Source organism: Pantherophis guttatus, chromosome 1 (assembly GCF_059756535.1).
Source record: "Pantherophis guttatus breed Tessera chromosome 1, ASM5975653v1, whole genome shotgun sequence".
In the NCBI taxonomy this organism is placed as follows: domain Eukaryota; kingdom Metazoa; phylum Chordata; class Lepidosauria; order Squamata; family Colubridae; genus Pantherophis; species Pantherophis guttatus.
In genome coordinates this window covers 345,346,495-345,364,108 of record NC_142063.1, presented here as the reverse complement: position 1 = coordinate 345,364,108, position 17,614 = coordinate 345,346,495, and the positions used below count along the sequence as shown (strand labels likewise).

The 17,614-nt window shown below is 45.9% G+C and overlaps 1 protein-coding gene across 3 annotated transcripts in view; it reads left to right on the top strand.

Moving 5' to 3' along the window:
- Positions 1-886: 886 nt before the first annotated feature.
- NLE1 (notchless homolog 1) overlaps positions 887-17,614 on the top strand; it is a 29,451-nt gene continuing 12,723 nt past the window's right edge. The window contains exons 1-7 of one of the 3 annotated variants that reach the window (XM_087883469.1): positions 887-958; positions 5,492-5,665; positions 6,731-6,948; positions 9,059-9,138; positions 10,181-10,257; positions 13,134-13,231; positions 17,222-17,414. In XM_087883469.1, the coding sequence (XP_087739595.1) occupies positions 5,531-5,665; positions 6,731-6,948; positions 9,059-9,138; positions 10,181-10,257; positions 13,134-13,231; positions 17,222-17,414 (801 nt within the window). In that variant the 5' untranslated portion in view covers positions 887-958; positions 5,492-5,530. Of the gene's footprint in view, positions 1,009-5,491; positions 5,666-6,730; positions 6,949-9,058; positions 9,139-10,180; positions 10,258-13,133; positions 13,232-17,221; positions 17,415-17,614 lie in introns of all 3 variants that reach the window. The other 2 variants (XM_087883468.1, XM_060685625.2) reach the window with 2 other exon arrangements.

The window sequence follows — 17,614 nt, the reverse complement described above, 5'->3', positions numbered from 1 at the left end:
GATGAAGCACCCACAACTTCTGGAGGCAAGTAGTTCCACTGGTTAATTGTTCTGTCAGGAAATTTCTCCTTAGTTCTAAGTTGCTTCTCTCCTTGATTGGTTTCCATCCGTTGCTTCTTGCCCTGCCTTCAGGTGCTCTGGAGAACAGGTTGACTCCCTCTTCTCTGAAGTAGCCCCTCAAATATTAGAACATAATGACAAGGAAGGAAGGAAGGAAGGAAGGAAGGAAGGAAGGAAGGAAGGAAGGAAGGAAGGGGAGAAAAAGAAAGGAAAGGGAGAAAGAAAAAGGAAGGAAGGAAAGGGAGAAAAAAAGGAAAGAGAAAGAAAGGAAGGAAAAAAAAAGAAGGAAAGAAAAAAGAAAAAGGAAAGGGAGAAAGAAAAAGGAATGAAGGAAAGGGAGAAAAAAGGAAAGGGAGAAAGGAAGGAAGGAAAGGGAGAAGGAAAAAGAAAGAAAGGAAGGAAAGGGGGAAAGAAAAAGGAAAGAGGAAGAAAAAAAGGGAAAGAAAAAGGAAGGAGAAAGAAAGAAAAAGGAAAGGGAGAAAAAGAAAAAAGGAGAAAAAGAAGGAAAGAAAGAAAAGAAAAAGGAAGGAAGGAAAGGGAGAAAGAAAGAAAGGAAAGGGAGAAAGGAAGGAAGGAAAGGGAGAAGGAAAAAGAAAGGAAGGAAAGGGAGAAAGAAAAAGGAAAGGGAGGAAGAAAGAAGGAAAAGGGAGAAAGAAAAAAAGAAAGGAAAGGGAGAAAGAAAGAAAGGAAAGGGAGAAAGAAAGAAAAAGGAAAGGGAGAAAGAAGGAAGGAAGGAAAGAAAGAAAAAAAAAGTTCTCACATTTAAGGAAGTTTTCCCAGCGTCTTGCGGAAGATCCCCTCTTCCTCCAGCAGGTGGCAGCCGAGTAAGAACTGTGCCCGGCGCGGACTGATGACGTAGAGCCTCCATTCCCACGTGGAGGCAAGTTGGAGCAGAAAGGTCCGGCTGCAGGTTTGGAGGGGTGATTTTTGCAAAGTTGGGAGCGGGAGGTAAGGCAGCAGCACCCCGTATTTTGGAAAGGGTGGCTGGGTGGGTGGAGCTTTGGGGCCCTGGGGGTGGGAGCAGAGAAGGACCAGCAGTCCCAAGCAACAACAGACTCAGAAGAGTGGGAAGGGACCTTAGAGGTCTTCTAGTCTGACCCCCAGCTCAGGGTTGCCCCCTACATCTCGTTCTCATCCTGGTTGTGCTTGGTCGCTCAGTCAGGCAGATGTTCAGGCTGGATTTGGGCATTTTTTTATCCCCCCTATGGAGTCCTTCCCAAGGACCTGGGATAGGCAGAAAAATTCTTGTTTTAATAATATTGGATTATTATTAGGATTGCAGGATTGTCAGCTGTTGCACGCAAAGCTGCCTTTTGCAATTGACGGACAGGGATGTTGTCAACGCCGATGGTGCTCAAGTGGCTCTCACACAATAGCCAGATGTTCAGGCTGCATTCGGCATTTTTTATCCCCCCTATCGAGTCCTTCCCAAGGACCTGGGATAGACAGATATTCTTGTTTAATAATATTAAAAGTTTCCTGGTAGGATTGTCAGCTGTTGCATGCAAAGCTGCCTTTTGCAATTGACGGACAGGGATGTTGTCAACGCCGATGGTGCTCAAGTGGTTCTCGCCCAACAGATGTTCAGGCTGGATTTGGCATTTTTTATCCCCCCTATCGAGTCCTTCCAAAGGACCTGGGATAGGCAGATATTCTTGTTTTAATAATATTGGATTATTATTAGGATTGCAGGATTGTCAGCTGTTGCACACAAAGCTGCCTTTTGCCATTGACGGACAGGGATGTTGTCAACGCCGATGGTGCTCAAGTGGCATGCGTGCAACAGCCAGATGTTCAGGCTGGATTTGGCATTTTTTATCCCCCCTATCGAGTCCTTCCCAAGGACCTGGGATAGGCAGACGTTCTTGTTGCAGAATTATTCCAAGTCAGGCAGCCTGTTGCAATGGACTACGGGTAATTTATTAGGAAGAGGACGGTTCCTTGCACAGTCAGCCAGATGTTGAGACTGGATTTTGCATTTTTTTTTTAATTGAAAAAGTTTTACAAATACAAATTTTTCCCCATTTCCCCCCCCTTTCCCTCCCTAACCCCCCCCAAACCCTCCCCTCTTCCCATGACTTCCCCAAGGTGAAATCCATCCACCCACATTATATCATATCATACTTTACCACCCCTCTATTCTCCCCCCTGTGCACTATACATTTCTACATAGCAGTAATCTACCCCCTATATACTATACATTTCTACACAACATTCAACTAAAAGCTATCTGATACTTCCTAGTTTGATATTTATTCTGCACATAATCTATCCATTTCTTCCACTCCCATGCATAGGTCTCTTGAGTCCGGTCTTTTAAGTATGCTGATATCTTCGCCATTTCTGCAAAACTGGCCACCTTCAAAGTCCATTCTTCAATAGTAGGCAAAACATCCCTTTTCCAATATTGACCAATCAATAACCTAGCTGCTGTCACCATATATAATACCAATTTTATCTCACCCCTTGAAAAATCCTTCACTATACCCTATACATAAATTATACCCACTATAATTTCTGGGATAGGCAGAAATTCTTGTTTTAATAATATATGTCTTGCTGCAGAATTATTCCAAATCAAGGAGCCTTAATTGCAATGGACTAAGGGTAATTTATTATGACGAGGACGGTTCCTTGCACAGCCAGCCAGATGTTGAGACTGGATTTTGGCTTTTTTTTATCCCCCCTATCGAGTCTTTTCCAAGGACCTGAGATAGGCAGAAGTTCTTGTTTAATAATATATGTCTTGTTGCAGAATTATTCCAAGCCAGGCAGCCTGTTGCAATGGACTACGGGTAATTTATTATGACGAGGACGGTTCCTTGCACAGCCAGCCAGATGTTCAGACTGGATTTTTGGCATTTTAGTCCTCCTAGCCAGCCCTTCCCAAGGATCTTGGGAATATAGGCAGATGTGGATGTTTGATGGTGTACAAGGTTTCGTTTGGCAGGATGGAAACTGTTCCAAGTAAAACAAGTATAATAATAATAATAATTATTATTATTTAAATTTGTATACCGCCCTTCTCCCGAAGGACTCAGGGCGGTGAACAGCCAAAATTAAAATACATACAATATAAAATTTAAAAATAATTTAAAAACAGAATTAAATCGAATTGGCTTCGATTAATAATAAGTAGAAAACACAGAAGCTTAAAGTGTCTACGGGAAATTCTCCGTCATCCAGGACATGGTTGCCCCTAAAGTACTCTTTTTTTTCAAAAGACCACTGGACTTTCTGGTTTTTCTTTGAAGACAAAGTCAGAGCTGAAGAAGCTTCTTGGATGAGAAGCGAAGCGTCTTCAAAGAAAAACCAGAAAGTCCAGTGGCCTCTTGAAACTTCCTCGCAGTGAGGACCGTTAACCAGTGGAACAGCTTGCCACCAGAAGCTGTGGGTGCTCCATCGTTGGAGGTTTTTAAGAAGAGACTGGACAGCCGTTTCTCTGAAATGGTATAGGCTCTTCTGCTTGAGCGGGGGGTTGGACTACAAGACCTCTAAAGTCCCTTCCAAACCCTGCTATCCTGTGTTCTAGGACAGTGAGGACTAAGCATTTTGCCGTCGTGTGCCAAAAGCGGGGGGAGTACGGGGGAGGGGTCACTTGCGTGGACAACCACACCCATAATTCAATGCCCCCCCACCCCCCACGCATGTGTACGTGATCCCCTGCGCTCCCCCTCCTTTTGGCACACAGCAGCAAAAAGGTTTACAGTAGGCCTGTTTTTTGCCCTCCCCAGGCGCCAGAGGCTTTCTAGGAGCCTGGGAAGGGCAAAAACAGCCTCCACACACACACACACCGGAGGCCCTTTGGAGGCCGGAAATGGCCCATTTCCCGACTTCCAGTGGGCCTGGAATACCCAAAAATCAGCTGAACTAGGGCAATGCTCATTTGCCCACAGATATGGTTCCGTGTGCCACCTGTGTTGTGGCTCCATTACCTGAGCCTGTGTCATTGGCAGGAGAGGACTCCGAGAGTGAAGGAGAGGAGTTGGCAAGGCCTCCCTCTCCAGGACCCTCCTCTCTGGCAATGCCTTCGGTGTCCGCTGAAGGGCAAGAGATAGGGCTGGGACCAAGCACGTCCACGCAGCCACAGATGGACAGTGATGAGGGTAATGAGTCTTGGCTGGATCCACGCCAGCGTCGCAGAGATAAGCGTGCACAACAGAAGAAAAGGCGTGCCCGAGATTAGGCTGAGTCACTGGACCACACCCCACAGGGTATAAAAGGGAGCGTGGTGGCCAGTCAAACCTTGTGACGAACAAAGCTGAAAGCTTCCACGCCATTCTGCATTGCCGGACTTTTGCTATAGACTTTGCTGGATTATCTCTGGACTTGATTAACTCCGTAATTATTGAGCTGTTTCCTTTGATGTACCAGAAGCGGAGAGAAGTTATCTCTCCTCTTCGTAAGTAATAAACTCTTGGCAGGCAGCCACTAGGTTGCTGCCAAGTTCCGTTATCATAAGGAAAAGGATTTTGTCGGCTGGTTTGGTTTTTAACTCTTGGACGTCTGTTGGTGTGTGTGCGTGTGGGACGGGTACAGAACAACCTGTGGCACGCGCGCCACAGGTTCAGCATCACGGTTCTAGGATCTAGGTTCAGCATCCACCCAAGGAGGGAAGAACCAGAAAGTCAAGACAGGAGCTGTGCCCCTCTTTAAATGCCTCATTGCCTCAGTCTCGACTTTTTTGACATTGTTAAGGATATTGTTGTTGTGTTACCAACCAGCAGAGTGTAGAGCACAGAGAAACGTTGCTGAGAGCAATGAATAAGAGATGTGCAAACTGGTTTATCAAAAGTTTACTTTATAGTAGAAAAACAGTCTCGTAGTCTTTAAATAAATTCCAAGTCTTTGCCAGTTAAATCAGTCCAGTGATACAAAATCTTCTTACCACACAAACAGTAGTTGGTTAGAATAACAAATTCACTCTGGTAACAAACCACGATGGTAGCAGATCCATCCAACCAATGATAGCACAATGGTAGCAACTCCACACACAATGGTAGCATATCATCAACTGAATACTTTACAGTACCTTTCTTAAATACGTTTACAACCAGTGATTATCTAATTACAGCATGACTCAGCATTACAATGAATCAGCAGTAAAACTTTAAAGTCACACAATACACATTCACATTAAAGTCACAGAACACATATATTGCCTGGACAACTTGTTAGGCTCAAACCATATCCTAACAGACATACACACGCATGGCTCTGATCTCACCTGGAAAGCAGATGTTCTAATAATCAGTCTCTTCCCTATTTTTGCTCCCAGCGGCTTATCAGACTTCTCTGAACATCGAGGATGGGGGAAGGGGGTGTTGATTTAGAGAAGGGGGGGCACCGAGAGAGCTTGGAGGGAATCGTAGGTGCTTTGAGGGGGGGGCTGCCTTGAAGTTTTGGTTTTTTCCCCCCTCTTGGTTCCCAGGCCGGAGTGCAAAGAGCCGACGTCCTCCACGGTTTCAAAATGACGGCGGATATTGAGCGGCTCCTGATCCAGTTCAAAGATGAATCCGGGGAGGTTCTGGGGGCCCCGTTTGATGTCCCCGTGGATATCACCCCGGAAAAGCTTCAGTTGGTTTGCAACACCCTCCTGGAGAAGGTACAATTGGGGGTGGGGCTCCCTTCCTTCATTCCTCCCTCCCTTCCTTCCTTCCTTTCCTTCTTCTCCTCCTCCTTATCTTTCTTCCCTTTCTACTTCCTTCCTCCTCTCCCTCCCTCTCTCTCTCCTTCCTTCCTTCCTTCCTTCCTCCTCCTTCTCCTTCTTTCTCCTTCCTCTCCTTCCTCTCCTTCCTCCCACTTTCCCCCTCTCTCGTCCCTTCCTTCCTTCCTTCTCCTTCTCTTTCTCCCCTTCCTTCCTCTTCTCCCTCTCTCCTTCTCTCGCCTTCCTTCCTTCCTTCTCCTCCTCCTTCCTCCCCCTCTCTTCTTCCTTCCCTCCTTCCTTCCTTCCCTTCCTCCTTCTCCCCTTTCTCCTTCCTCCTTCCTTCCTCCTCTCTCTCTTGCCTTCCTCCCTCCCTCCTCCTTCTTTCTCCTTCCTCCCCCTCTCCCCCTTTCTGTTCCTTTCCTTCCTTTTCCTTCTCTTTCTCCTTCTCCTTCCTCCTCTCCCTCTCTTCCTTCCTTCTTTCTTTCTCCTCCTCCTGCTCTTTCTCCTTCCCCTTCCTCTCTTTCTCCTTCCTCCATCCTTCCTTCCCCTCCTCCTTCTCTTTCTCCTTGGCCTTCCTCTTTCTCCTTCCTCCTCCCCCTCTCCCTTCCTTCTTTCTTTCTCCTTCCTCTTTCTCCTTCTCCTTTCCCTTCCTCTCTTTTTCCTTCTTTCTCCTTCCTCTCCTTCCTCCCCCTCTCCCCCTTTCTCTTCCCTTCCTTCCTTTTCCTTCTCTTTCTCTTTCTCCTTCCTCTTTCTCCTTCCTCCTCCCCCTCTCTTCCTCCTTTCTTTCTCCTCCTCCTGCTCTTTCTCCTTCCCCTTCCTCTCTTTCTCCTTCCTCCATCCTTCCTTCCTCTCCTCCTTCCCCTTCCTCTTCTACTTCCTGCGACCTTCCTTCCTCCCCAGTCTGCTCACAGTAAAAAAAAAAAAAAAATGACCATAAAGCTTCCCTTCCCTTCCCTTCTGTGCCTCACCCCTTGCTGCCGACCAATCGTTGACCGGCCCCTTCCCCGTCTTTTCCCTTCCAAGGAGGAGCCCGTCCCCTTGGCCTTCTACGTCCAGGAGTCCGAAATCGTGGCCTCCCTGCAGAAGACCCTGGCCGAACTGACCCTGGAGACCGAGCGGGTGGTCGAGATCGTCTACCAGCCCCAGGCCGTGTTCCGGGTGCGAGCGGTGACCCGCTGCACCAGCTCCTTGGAGGGCCACAGCGAGGCCGTCATCTCGGTGGCCTTCAGCCCCACTGGGAAGTAAGCCGATCAGGGGCCGGAGGGGCAGGGAGTTAACGTCCCCAATTGTGGACATAAGTCCAGGTGGTGTCCCCGACTTACGACTGCCATGGAACCCAAAAATTTCTCTTGCTATCCGTCGTACAAAAACGGCAGGCTTTTGACTAGCTTCGCTTTTCCGCTCTAAATTGAGCCTCGCCTCCCCCCGTCTGCCTCGAACGTTTGTTAAGTGAATTTTGTCCTGTTTTACGACCCTCCTTGTTACCGGTGTTAAGAGAATCCCTGCAGTTGTTGAGGTCGTCACAGGGTTATTAAGTGAATCTGGCTTCTCTATTGACTTTGCCTGTCGGAAGGTCGTTAAAAAGGGGATCATGTGATCCAGTGGGGAAAGCCAAACTTTTTTACTACCGGTTCTGTGGGCGTGGCTTGGTGGGCGTGGCAGGGAAGGATACTGCAAAATCCCCATTCCCTCCCCACTCTTGGGTGAAGGATACTACAAAATCTCCAATCCTTCTCCACTGCTGGGTGAAGGATATTGCAAAATCTCCATTCCAACCCCACTCCTGGGGGAAGGATACTGCAAAATCTCCATTCCCAACCCACTCTGGGGGAAGGATACTGCAAAATCTCCATTCCCACCCTACTCCAGGGGAAGGATACTGCAAAATCCCCATTCCCTCCCCACTCTGGGGGAAGGATACTGCAAAATCTCCTTTCCCTCTCCACTCCTGGGTGAAGGATACTGCAAAATCTCCATTCCCACCCTACTCCAGGGGAAGGATACTGCAAAATCCCCATTCCCACCCCACTCCTGGGTGAAGGATACTGCAAAATCTCCATTCCAACCCCACTCCTGGGAGAAAGATACTGCAAAATCTCCATTCCCTCTCCACTTCTGGGGGAAGGATACTGCAAAATCTCCATTCCCACCCTACTTCAGGGGAAGGATACTGCAAAATCCCCATTCCCTCCCCACTCTTGGGGGAAGGATACTGCAAAATCCCCATTCCCTCCCCACTCTTGGGGGAAGGATATTGCAAAATCTCCATTCCCTCTCCACTCCTGGGGGAAGGATACTGCAAAATCCCCATTCCCTCCCCACTCCTGGGGGGAAGGATACTGCAAAATCCCCATTCCCTCCCCACTCTTGGGGGAAGGATACTGCAAAATCTCCATTCCCTCCCCACTCTGGGGCCAGCCAGAGGTGGCATTTGCCAGTTCTCCGAACTACTCAAAATTTCCCCTACCGATTCTTCAGAACCTGCTGGATTTCACTCCTGGCGTGACCCCGGGACATTACGACCGTCATAAATAGGAGTCACTTACCAAGCGTCTGAATTTTGATCACATGATCACCAGAACGCTGCAATGGACGTGAGTGTGAAAAATGGTCATAAGTCACATTTTTCAATGCCTTAACTTTCAATGGTCACTAAAAGAACTATTGTAAGTTGAGGACTACCTGTATAACTATGTATAACTATATATATTTATGTATGTGTGTGTAAACTCACATTTATGACGGCCGCAGTGTCCTGGGTTGTGTGATCACGTGACAAAGTCCATGGGGAAAGTCAAATTCACTTCACAGCCTTGTTCCTAACAACACCTGCAGTGATTCGCTGAACAACGGAGGCAGAAAAGGTCATAACATGGGGCAAAACTCACTTAACAACTGTCTCGCTTAGCAATCAACATTTGGGGCTCAGTTGTGGTCATAAGTCGAGGACTACCTGTAATAAAAGTAGTACAGATAGTCCTCGCTTAACGACCATTTGTGTAATGCCAGGTCAAGGTTAAGAGTACAATAGTATGATGGTTGTGGAGTCCTGCAACATCAATGGGGAAGGTCACCAATCATGCAATGTCTCACTTAACGACCGTGACAAAAAGTTTGCAAAATTGGGCTCCGTCACATACGCCTCACGTCCGCTTCAGGATGAATTTTTAGTTGTAAGTGGAGGACTACCTTATATTATTAATCTTTATTAATGACTTCAGCTTCAAAGTCTGGCCTACCTTGAAGGGCTCACCGGGGGCTTCGGTTGCCATCTTGACTTTTTTGACCCCTGAAGGGCCTCTGCTCACTGCCTTACCTTGGCTCTGTCAGCATGAGACTGTGTCTCCCCAGGTACCTGGCCAGCGGCTCCGGGGACACCACCGTCCGCTTCTGGGACCTGAACACGGAGACCCCGCATTTTACAGCCAAGGGTGAGTCTCGACATGCGGAAGGGGGACTGTGTAGGCCACTGCTCCCTAGTCTTGGCCACTGAAAGGCGGGTGGACTTCAACTCCCAGAATTCCCCAGCTGGAGTGGATGTCCAGCCATCTTAAAAGGGGCCATATGTCAACTTGCAAAGTTTTCAAGTTGCCATGAGCAGGAGGGAGGGAGAACTGATGGAGCTGATCGATTTCCCTAACTGAAGCTGCATTCCATACATTCTTCCTGACCGCAATCAGTCGGAGGGTGTTGGGTTTCACAGTCAGCCAAAGTGGTGAATTGGAGAATGTGATTTATGACATGGCCAGGGAGGAGGGGAGAGACAGGGTCATAGGGGAACGTAAATCTACGTGGCATTAGTTCTAACTGCATCCGAATATTGCCGAAATGGTGCTCCTAATAAATGACTGTATTTCTTTTGAAGTTCGGCTCACGGCTCGTGAACTAATTAGGGCATCTTTCGGAAACTTCACACCATGTTTGAGAAACATTGATCTGTGCCAGCGATGGCGAACCTTTTCAGCACCGAGGGCCCAAACCGGAAAGCGTGTGCATGCGCACGCCGACCAGCTGGTCTTCACAGGCGCCAGAGGACCCGAACACGGCCCAAATTGGGTTAAAAAACAGGCTGTTTTCGGGCCATTTTTGGAGCCGTTTTTCGGCCTTTTTCAGGCCAAAAACAGCCCAAAAAAATGGCCTGAAAAGGTGTATTTTTTCGCCTTTTTCTGGGCCATTTTCCGCTGCTCCGGCACCCACAAAACCAGCTACCAGCGTGCATGTGCGTGCCGGAAATCAGAAGAGCAGCTGGCGACGGCGTGTGTGCCCACAGAGAGGGATCTGCGTGCCACCTCTGGCACGCGTGTCATAGCTTTGCCATCACGGATCTATGCCATGCTGGCTGGGGAATTCTGGGAGTTGAAGTCCACACGTCTTGAAGTGCCCAAGGTTGAGAAACACTGACTTTAGAATAAGCATTTTGAAATCTTCTGGGTTCATGGACCAGTCGCTCTCCTTTTCTTCATACCTCCACAGGTCACCGCCATTGGGTGCTGAGCATCGCTTGGTCGCCCGACGGAAGAAAACTGGCATCCGGGTGTAAGAACGGGCAGGTAAAAACTGGTTTCGGCTTTGTTCCTGTTTCCTTGAGGTGGGTCGTGTGCCGTCTTACCCCCGTGGAGCACACAATTCTGAGAACGCCGAGGTTCATGAGGACTAGAAACATATGCCGGCAGTTCTCAACTTACAACCACCTGTTGGAAGTTAAAACGGCACGGAAAAAAGTGACTGATGAGTGGTTTTCACGCTTACAATCGTCAAAGCATTCCCACCAGTGGTGAAAATCCAATTTTTTTTACTACCGGTTCTGTGGGCGTGCCTTGGTGGGCGTGGTTATGGCTTGGTGGGCGTGGCAGGGGAAGGATACTGCAAAATCCCCATTCCCTCCCCACTCCTAGGGGAAGGATATTGCAAAATCTCCATTCCCACCCCACTCTGGGGCCAGCCAGAGGTGGCATTTGCCAGTTCTCTGAACTGATCAAAATTTCTGCTACCAGTTCGCCAGAACCTGCTGGATTTCACCCCTGATTCCCACGCATACGTGAACAAAAATTGGGCATTGGCTGATGGCACTTGCTGTCTTTGTCACTGGCGATTTTTCCAGCTGGTATCCGAGAAGCAAGTCAAGGGGTGGGCGGGTCCAGATTTGCTTAATGACCGCAAGATTCACTTAATAACCTCATTGATTCACTTAACAATTGTGGTCAAAAAAGGTCATAAAACAGGGCAAAAGTCACTTAAAGGGGATAACCGACACCTTGAATTGAACCCGGAACCAAAGATCAAATAATCCAGGTTGGAATAACAGCTGTATTATATGGACCATCCTAGGGGCAGCTTAGACTGCCCACGCTGCCGCATTCTGCACCAGCTGTAGCATCCGAATACTCTCCAAGGGTAGCCCCAGGTAGGATGCATTGCAGTAATCCAAACAAGAGATGACCAGATGACCACGCGTGGCTGAGCGCAGGGCCTCACGATCCAGGAAAGGACATAACTTAAAAGTTGCCAGTTTTGCTAGTTAAAGTAGCCATTTTGGTCTGGTGGTTCAGGCATCAGGCTAGAAACCAGGAGACGGTGAGTTCTAGTACAGCTTTTAGGCATGAAAGCCAGCTGGGTGACTTTGGGCCAATCACCGTGAGATTGGGAGTTCTAGTCCCACCTTAGCCATGAAAACGAGTTGGGTGACTTTGGGCCAATCACCAGGAGACGGTGAGTTCTAGTACAGCTTGTAGGCATGAAAGCCAGCTGGGTGACTTTGGGCCAATTACCAGGAGATTGGGAGTTCTAGTCCCACTTTAGCCATGAAAACGAGTTGGGTGACTTTGGGCCAATCACCAGGAGACAGTGAGTTCTAGTCCCACCTTAGGCATGAAAGCTGGCTGGGTGACTTTGGGCCAATCACCAGGAGACTGTGAGTTCTAGTCCCGCCTTAGGCATGAAAATGAATTGGGTGACTTTGGGCCAATCACCAGGCGACAGTGAGTTCTAGTCCCATCTTATGCATGAAAGCTGGCTCGGTGACTGGCCCATTACCAGGAGATTGGGAGTTCTAGTCCCACCTTAGCCGTGAAAACGAGTTGGGTGACTTTGGGCCAATCACCAGGAGACAGTGAGTTCTAGTCTCATTTTAGGCATGAATGCTAACTGGGTGACTTTGCGCCAATCACTAGGAGACGGTGAGTTCTAGTCCCGCCTTAGGCATGAAAGCTGGCTCGGTGACTGGCCCATCACCAGGAGATTGGGAGTTCTAGTCCCACCTTAGCCGTGAAAACGAGTTGGGTGACTTTGGGCCAATCACCAGGAGACAGTGAGTTCTAGTCTCATCTTAGACATGAATGCTAACTGGGTGACTTTGCGCCAATCACTAAGAGACGGTGAGTTCTAGTCCTGTCTTCAGCATAAAAGGCATCTGGGTTTCTTTGGGCCAATCACCAGGAGATGGTGAGTTCCAGTCCTGCCTTAGGCATGAAAGCCAGCTGGGTGACTTTGGGCCACCCAGTCACTTTCTCTCAGCTCAACCCACCTCATAGAGTAGTTGTTGTAGGGAAAATAGGAGGAGGGAGGGGTATTAAGTATGTTCAGCACCTTGAATTATTTATAAAAATAATAAAGGGAAGATACAAATACATAAGCAATTTTTTTCTCTCTCTTTTATTGATTGGTTTATAACATGAAATACAAAAAAATACGAAAACAAATGGTAGCAAAAATAGGAAAGGGGAAGGGAAGAGTGGAAGGGGAGGAGGGGAAAAAGAAAGAAAAGGCATTGACTACCAACTCCCTTCGGTGCAGTAGAATAAGATACCGTAGTAACCTCCCTACCTCAACTTTTTACTTTTACATAGTGGTATAAACTAGCCATTTCTATAACAACAATGTCAGACTTCGATGCTATCTCAAAATAAAATGAATTTCCAAACTGCCAATCTTTAAGGAAATCTTTTCTTCAATTGAGCACAGCCACCGGATCATGACTCGATGCGGACAAGACTGACCTTTTGCCCCCCAATCCCTCCCTTTCCGATCCCCAATTCTCTGCTTCTCATTGGCTATCTTCCAAGTTATTCTTCAGACTTCTTGTCTCGTCATTTCCCAGGAATGTTTTCCCCCCCCTTCATTTCCATGACAACCCAACTTCAAAGGGATTTAGCAGGCAAAAGTTCAGAGCTTATCTCTCTCTCTCCTCTGCTCTCTATGCCAGCGTCGAAGCGCTGACAAACAAATCTGTCTAATCGGTAAAACCCAAAATCAAAGTTTCATTTTTTTCCCCCACCTCGAGCACAAAGTCCAGAAACGGTTTCCAAGCAGAAACAAAATTATATTTTTCTGTTTAATCAAAACAGAATCAATTTAGGCACCTCTGCACAAACGCATAAATAATTTTGAGAAAGTGTTTCTTAATGTGTCCCATGTACCTTCTGTGCAGATAATGCTCTGGGATCCAAGCACCGGGCTCCAGATTGGCCGTACTCTAGTGGGTCACTCCAAGTGGATCACTTCGCTCTGCTGGGAACCTCTGCATTTGTAAGTCACCACTCCAGCCCCCTATCCCCACCCCTCACCTCAATCTTCCCTGGTGTTAAGGAATATGCGCAGAGTAATCCTTGAGTGGCAAGGTTTTGCACATAAGAAAACGGCTGAGTGTGATCGTGAATAAGCACTGTCAATACAGACACACCGAGTTGTGATATTCTTTTACTTTTAGGAAAAAACAAAGCAAAGTCCATTAAACAATCCAGGTCATACACAGATGAAGATAGTTAAATTGTCAATCCAGGGATATTCCAAGAACAAAGTCTTCTTACCCGTTGTTGTAGTCATATGCAATAGAACAGTTCTTTTTGGAGTTGTAAACAGGAACAAGTACAGCAGTAAAACAATCATTAAAACAGTAGAAAACAACAAGTGGCAATGATCAAGCAGTGATCATGCAGAGAGAACAGGCAGAGAGGAGCAGAGGTAGCAATAATAATGTAATAAGAAAAATAAGCCATAATTCCTGCTTCCTCTTAAGTACGTTGGCTACAGAGCTAGCCAATCAGAATACAGTATGATGCAATACAGCATTACAACCTTAAAGCTATACATTACATTTTGACTGCAAACATGCATTGATGGTTTATATATATTGCCAACCCAACCAGTTAGGCAATAGCCATTCCCTGACTCTGCACTTCTAAACTAGAGGAGCTTAAATTACAATCGTGGCTAATACGTTGAATTGTATTATTTCGAATAGTTGATAAAAGAATCATTGGTGATTAGAATAAGAGAATTTAAGGAAATAATTGGAGATTGTACTATGTTATGTGAATTTAAAATTAAATTTAAGGAGGGAAAAGAAAAATTGAATTATATTAGGATGAGAAGTTAAGATGAAGGGTAATATTGGTTTTTTTTTTAAATTAGAGAGAATAAATGCTATGAGAAAAATTGAACATATAAAAACTGTGTTAAAGACGAACAAAATTTGTACAAATTTAAAACCGGGCCGATATTCTCTTCAGAAAAGATGTATTGTATATTTGTGTGTTTAAAAAATTTTTTAAAAAAAACTTTACCCCCCCCCCCCAAAAAAAAATTACAGTCATGGCTTAAATTCTAATCGTGGCTTAAATTGCAATCGTAGCTTAAATAACAGTTTTAATTTAAATCACCATCTTGGCTTAAATCCCCATTGTGGGTAGTCCTCGACTTACAACAGTTCGTTTATTGACAGTTCGAAGTTACAGTGACACTGAAAATAGTGACTTATCACCGTTTTTCACACTTAATGACCGTTGCATCATCCCCATGCTCATGTGATTTACATTCAGACACTTCGCAACTGGCTCGTACTTATTGTTAAGGATATTCTTAGCTCATAACCGATGTTGTGGGTTATTGAGCAGAGTCTCTGAGTATACTCATGAAAGCGGCTGGGAGTGGTTGTGAACAATCACAGTTAATACACGAACACGCTGAGTTGTAGTAGTCTTTTACTTTTAAGAAAAAGTAAAGCAAAGTCCAAAAAACAATCCAAGTCATAACACAGATAAGGCGAGAGTTAAAAGATCAATCCAGGGATATTCCAAGTACAAAGTCTTCTTACCAGTTGTAGTCATACACAATAAAAACAGTTCTTCTTGAGTTTCAAAACAGGAACAAGTTCAATATCAAAACATTCAATAAATAGTAGAGAGCAACATGTAGCTATGATCAAACAGTGATCATGAGGTAGAGAGTTACAGCAAATAAGTAGGTAAAATGGTGTAGTGTCCACACAAGCCATGATACAGACTTCCCTTAAGTACATTGGCTACAGAGCTTAGCCAATCAGGATACAGGATGATGCAATACAGCCTTAAAGCAATATAATACCTTTTTGACTGCAAACATACATTGTTAGTTTATATATTGCCTGACCAACTAGTTAGACAAATAGTCATTTCCTAACACTTACGATTAGTAGTGGGTTTTCAAATCCTGTTGCTACTGGTTTGCTCGTGGGCACTCTTGCGCGCGCAACGCTTCTGCGCATGCCCAGAAGCGAGTGGGCGGAGCCACTGCTTATGAGGGTCGCAGTGTCCCAGGGTCACGAGATCCCATTTTGCGACCTTCTGACAAAGCTACGTCAAGGGGGAAGCCAGATTCACTCAACAACGGTGTGACTAATTTAACAACTGTGATGATTCGCTTAATAAACGGGGCAAGAAAGGTCGTAAAATGAGGGCAACACTCACTTCACACATTTCTCACTTAGCGACACAAATTTTGGGCTCGGTTGTGGTTGTAAGTTGAGGACGACCTGCAATCATTTCTTTCCTATCATTCCTGTAGTTTTTCAACTGCATTTCCTCCACCTAAGGTGCAAAGGAGAAAAGCCCAATCCTGTACTCGGCACCCTAAAATCGTCCGAAAAGTCAAGATGGAGTCCACAACCATTTCTTTTTCCCCTTCTGCAACAGAGTGGGTTAGAGTTATTGAACCTTTGCCTGTTTTCAGTTATTTTTAGGATAAATTTCACAACTTCTCTCTCTCTCTCATCTCATCTCATCTCATCTCTCTCTCTCTCTCTCTCTCTCTCTCTCTCTCTCTCTCTATCTATCTATCTATCTATCTCTCATCTCTCTCTCTCTATCTCTCATCCCTGTCTCTCTCTCATCTATCTCTAACTCTCTCTATCATCTCTGTCTATCATCTCTCTCATCTCTCTCTATCTCTCATCCCTGTCTCTCTCTCATCTATCTCTAACTCTCTCTATCATCTCTGTCTATCTATCATCTCTCTTATCTCTCTATCTGTCATCTTTCTCTCTCATCTCTCTCATCCCTGTCTCTCTCTCATCTATCTCTAACTCTCTCTATCATCTCTGTCTATCTATCATCTCTCTCATCTCTCTATCTGTCATCTTTCTCTCTCATCTCTCTCATCCCTGTCTCTCTCTCATCTATCTCTAACTCTATAATCTCTCTCTCATCTGTCATCTCTGTCTATCTCTCACCTCTATCTGTCATCTGTCATCTCTCTCTCATCTCTCTTTCATCTCTCTCTCTCATCTCTCTCTCATCTCTCTCTATATCTCTCATCCCTATCTCTCTCTCATCTATCTCTAACTCTCTCTCTATCCATCATCTCTATCTCTCATCTCTCTCTATCTGTCATCTCTCTCATCTCTCATCCCTGTCTCTCTCTCATCTATCTCTAACTCTCTCTCTCTATCCATCATCTCTATCTCTCACCTCTCTCTATCTGTCATCTGTCATCTCTCTCTTTCATCTCTCTCATCTCTCTCTCATCTCTCTCTATATCTCTCATCCCTATCTCTCTCTCATCTATCTCTAACTCTCTCTCTCTATCCATCATCTCTATCTCTCACCTCTCTCTATCTGTCATCTGTCATCTCTCTCTTTCATCTCTCTCTCATATCTCTCTATATCTCTCATCCCTATCTCTCTCTCATCTATCTCTAACTCTCTCTCTCTATCCATCATCTCTATCTCTCACCTCTCTCTATCTGTCATCTGTCATCTCTCTCTTTCATCTCTCTCTCTCTCATCTCTCTCTCATCTCTCTCTCATATCTCTCTATATCTCTCATCCCTATCTCTCTCTCATCTATCTCTAACTCTCTCTCTCTATCCATCATCTCTATCTCTCACCTCTCTCTATCTGTCATCTGTCATCTCTCTCATCTCTCATCTCTCATCCCTGTCTCTCTCTCTCATCTATCTCTAACTCTTTCTATCATCTATCATCTCTCATCTCACCCTCTCTCTCATCTAATTGTCAACTCTCTATCTCTCACCTCTATCTCTGTCATCTCTCTGTCATCTCTCTCTCTCTCTATCATCTCTCTATCTATCTCTCATCCCTGTCTCTCTCTCATCTCTCTCTCTCTCTCATCTCTCTCTCATCTCTCTCATCTTTCATCTCTCTCATCTCTATCTCTCATCTCTATCTATCTATCTATCTATCTATCTCTCTGTCTATCTCTCTATTATCTCTGTCTCTCTCTTTTTAACTCTGCCTTCAGGAATCCCGAGTGTCGCTACTTAGCCAGCTCTTCCAAAGATGGCAGCGTTCGAATCTGGGACACAGTGGCCGGCCGCTACGACAAAATCCTCACCAGCCACACTCAGTCGGTCACCTGCCTCCGCTGGGGGGGCGACGGCTTGTTGTATTCCTCTTCGCAAGACCGCACCATCAAAGTCTGGAGAGCCGAGGACGTAAGTCGCCCGGTCGTGGGGAATACAGCAGCAGACAGACTGAATAAATGAAATAAAAAAATAGCTTGGCACCTCTTTTTCCATCTTCCCACCTCTGCATGTTGTCCCCATCGTGGTTTCGTTATCCTGGGCAACGCAGCGCAGTTATCAATTTGTTCATTTATGATTTTATATATTTGTTTGTATCCCACCTTTATGTA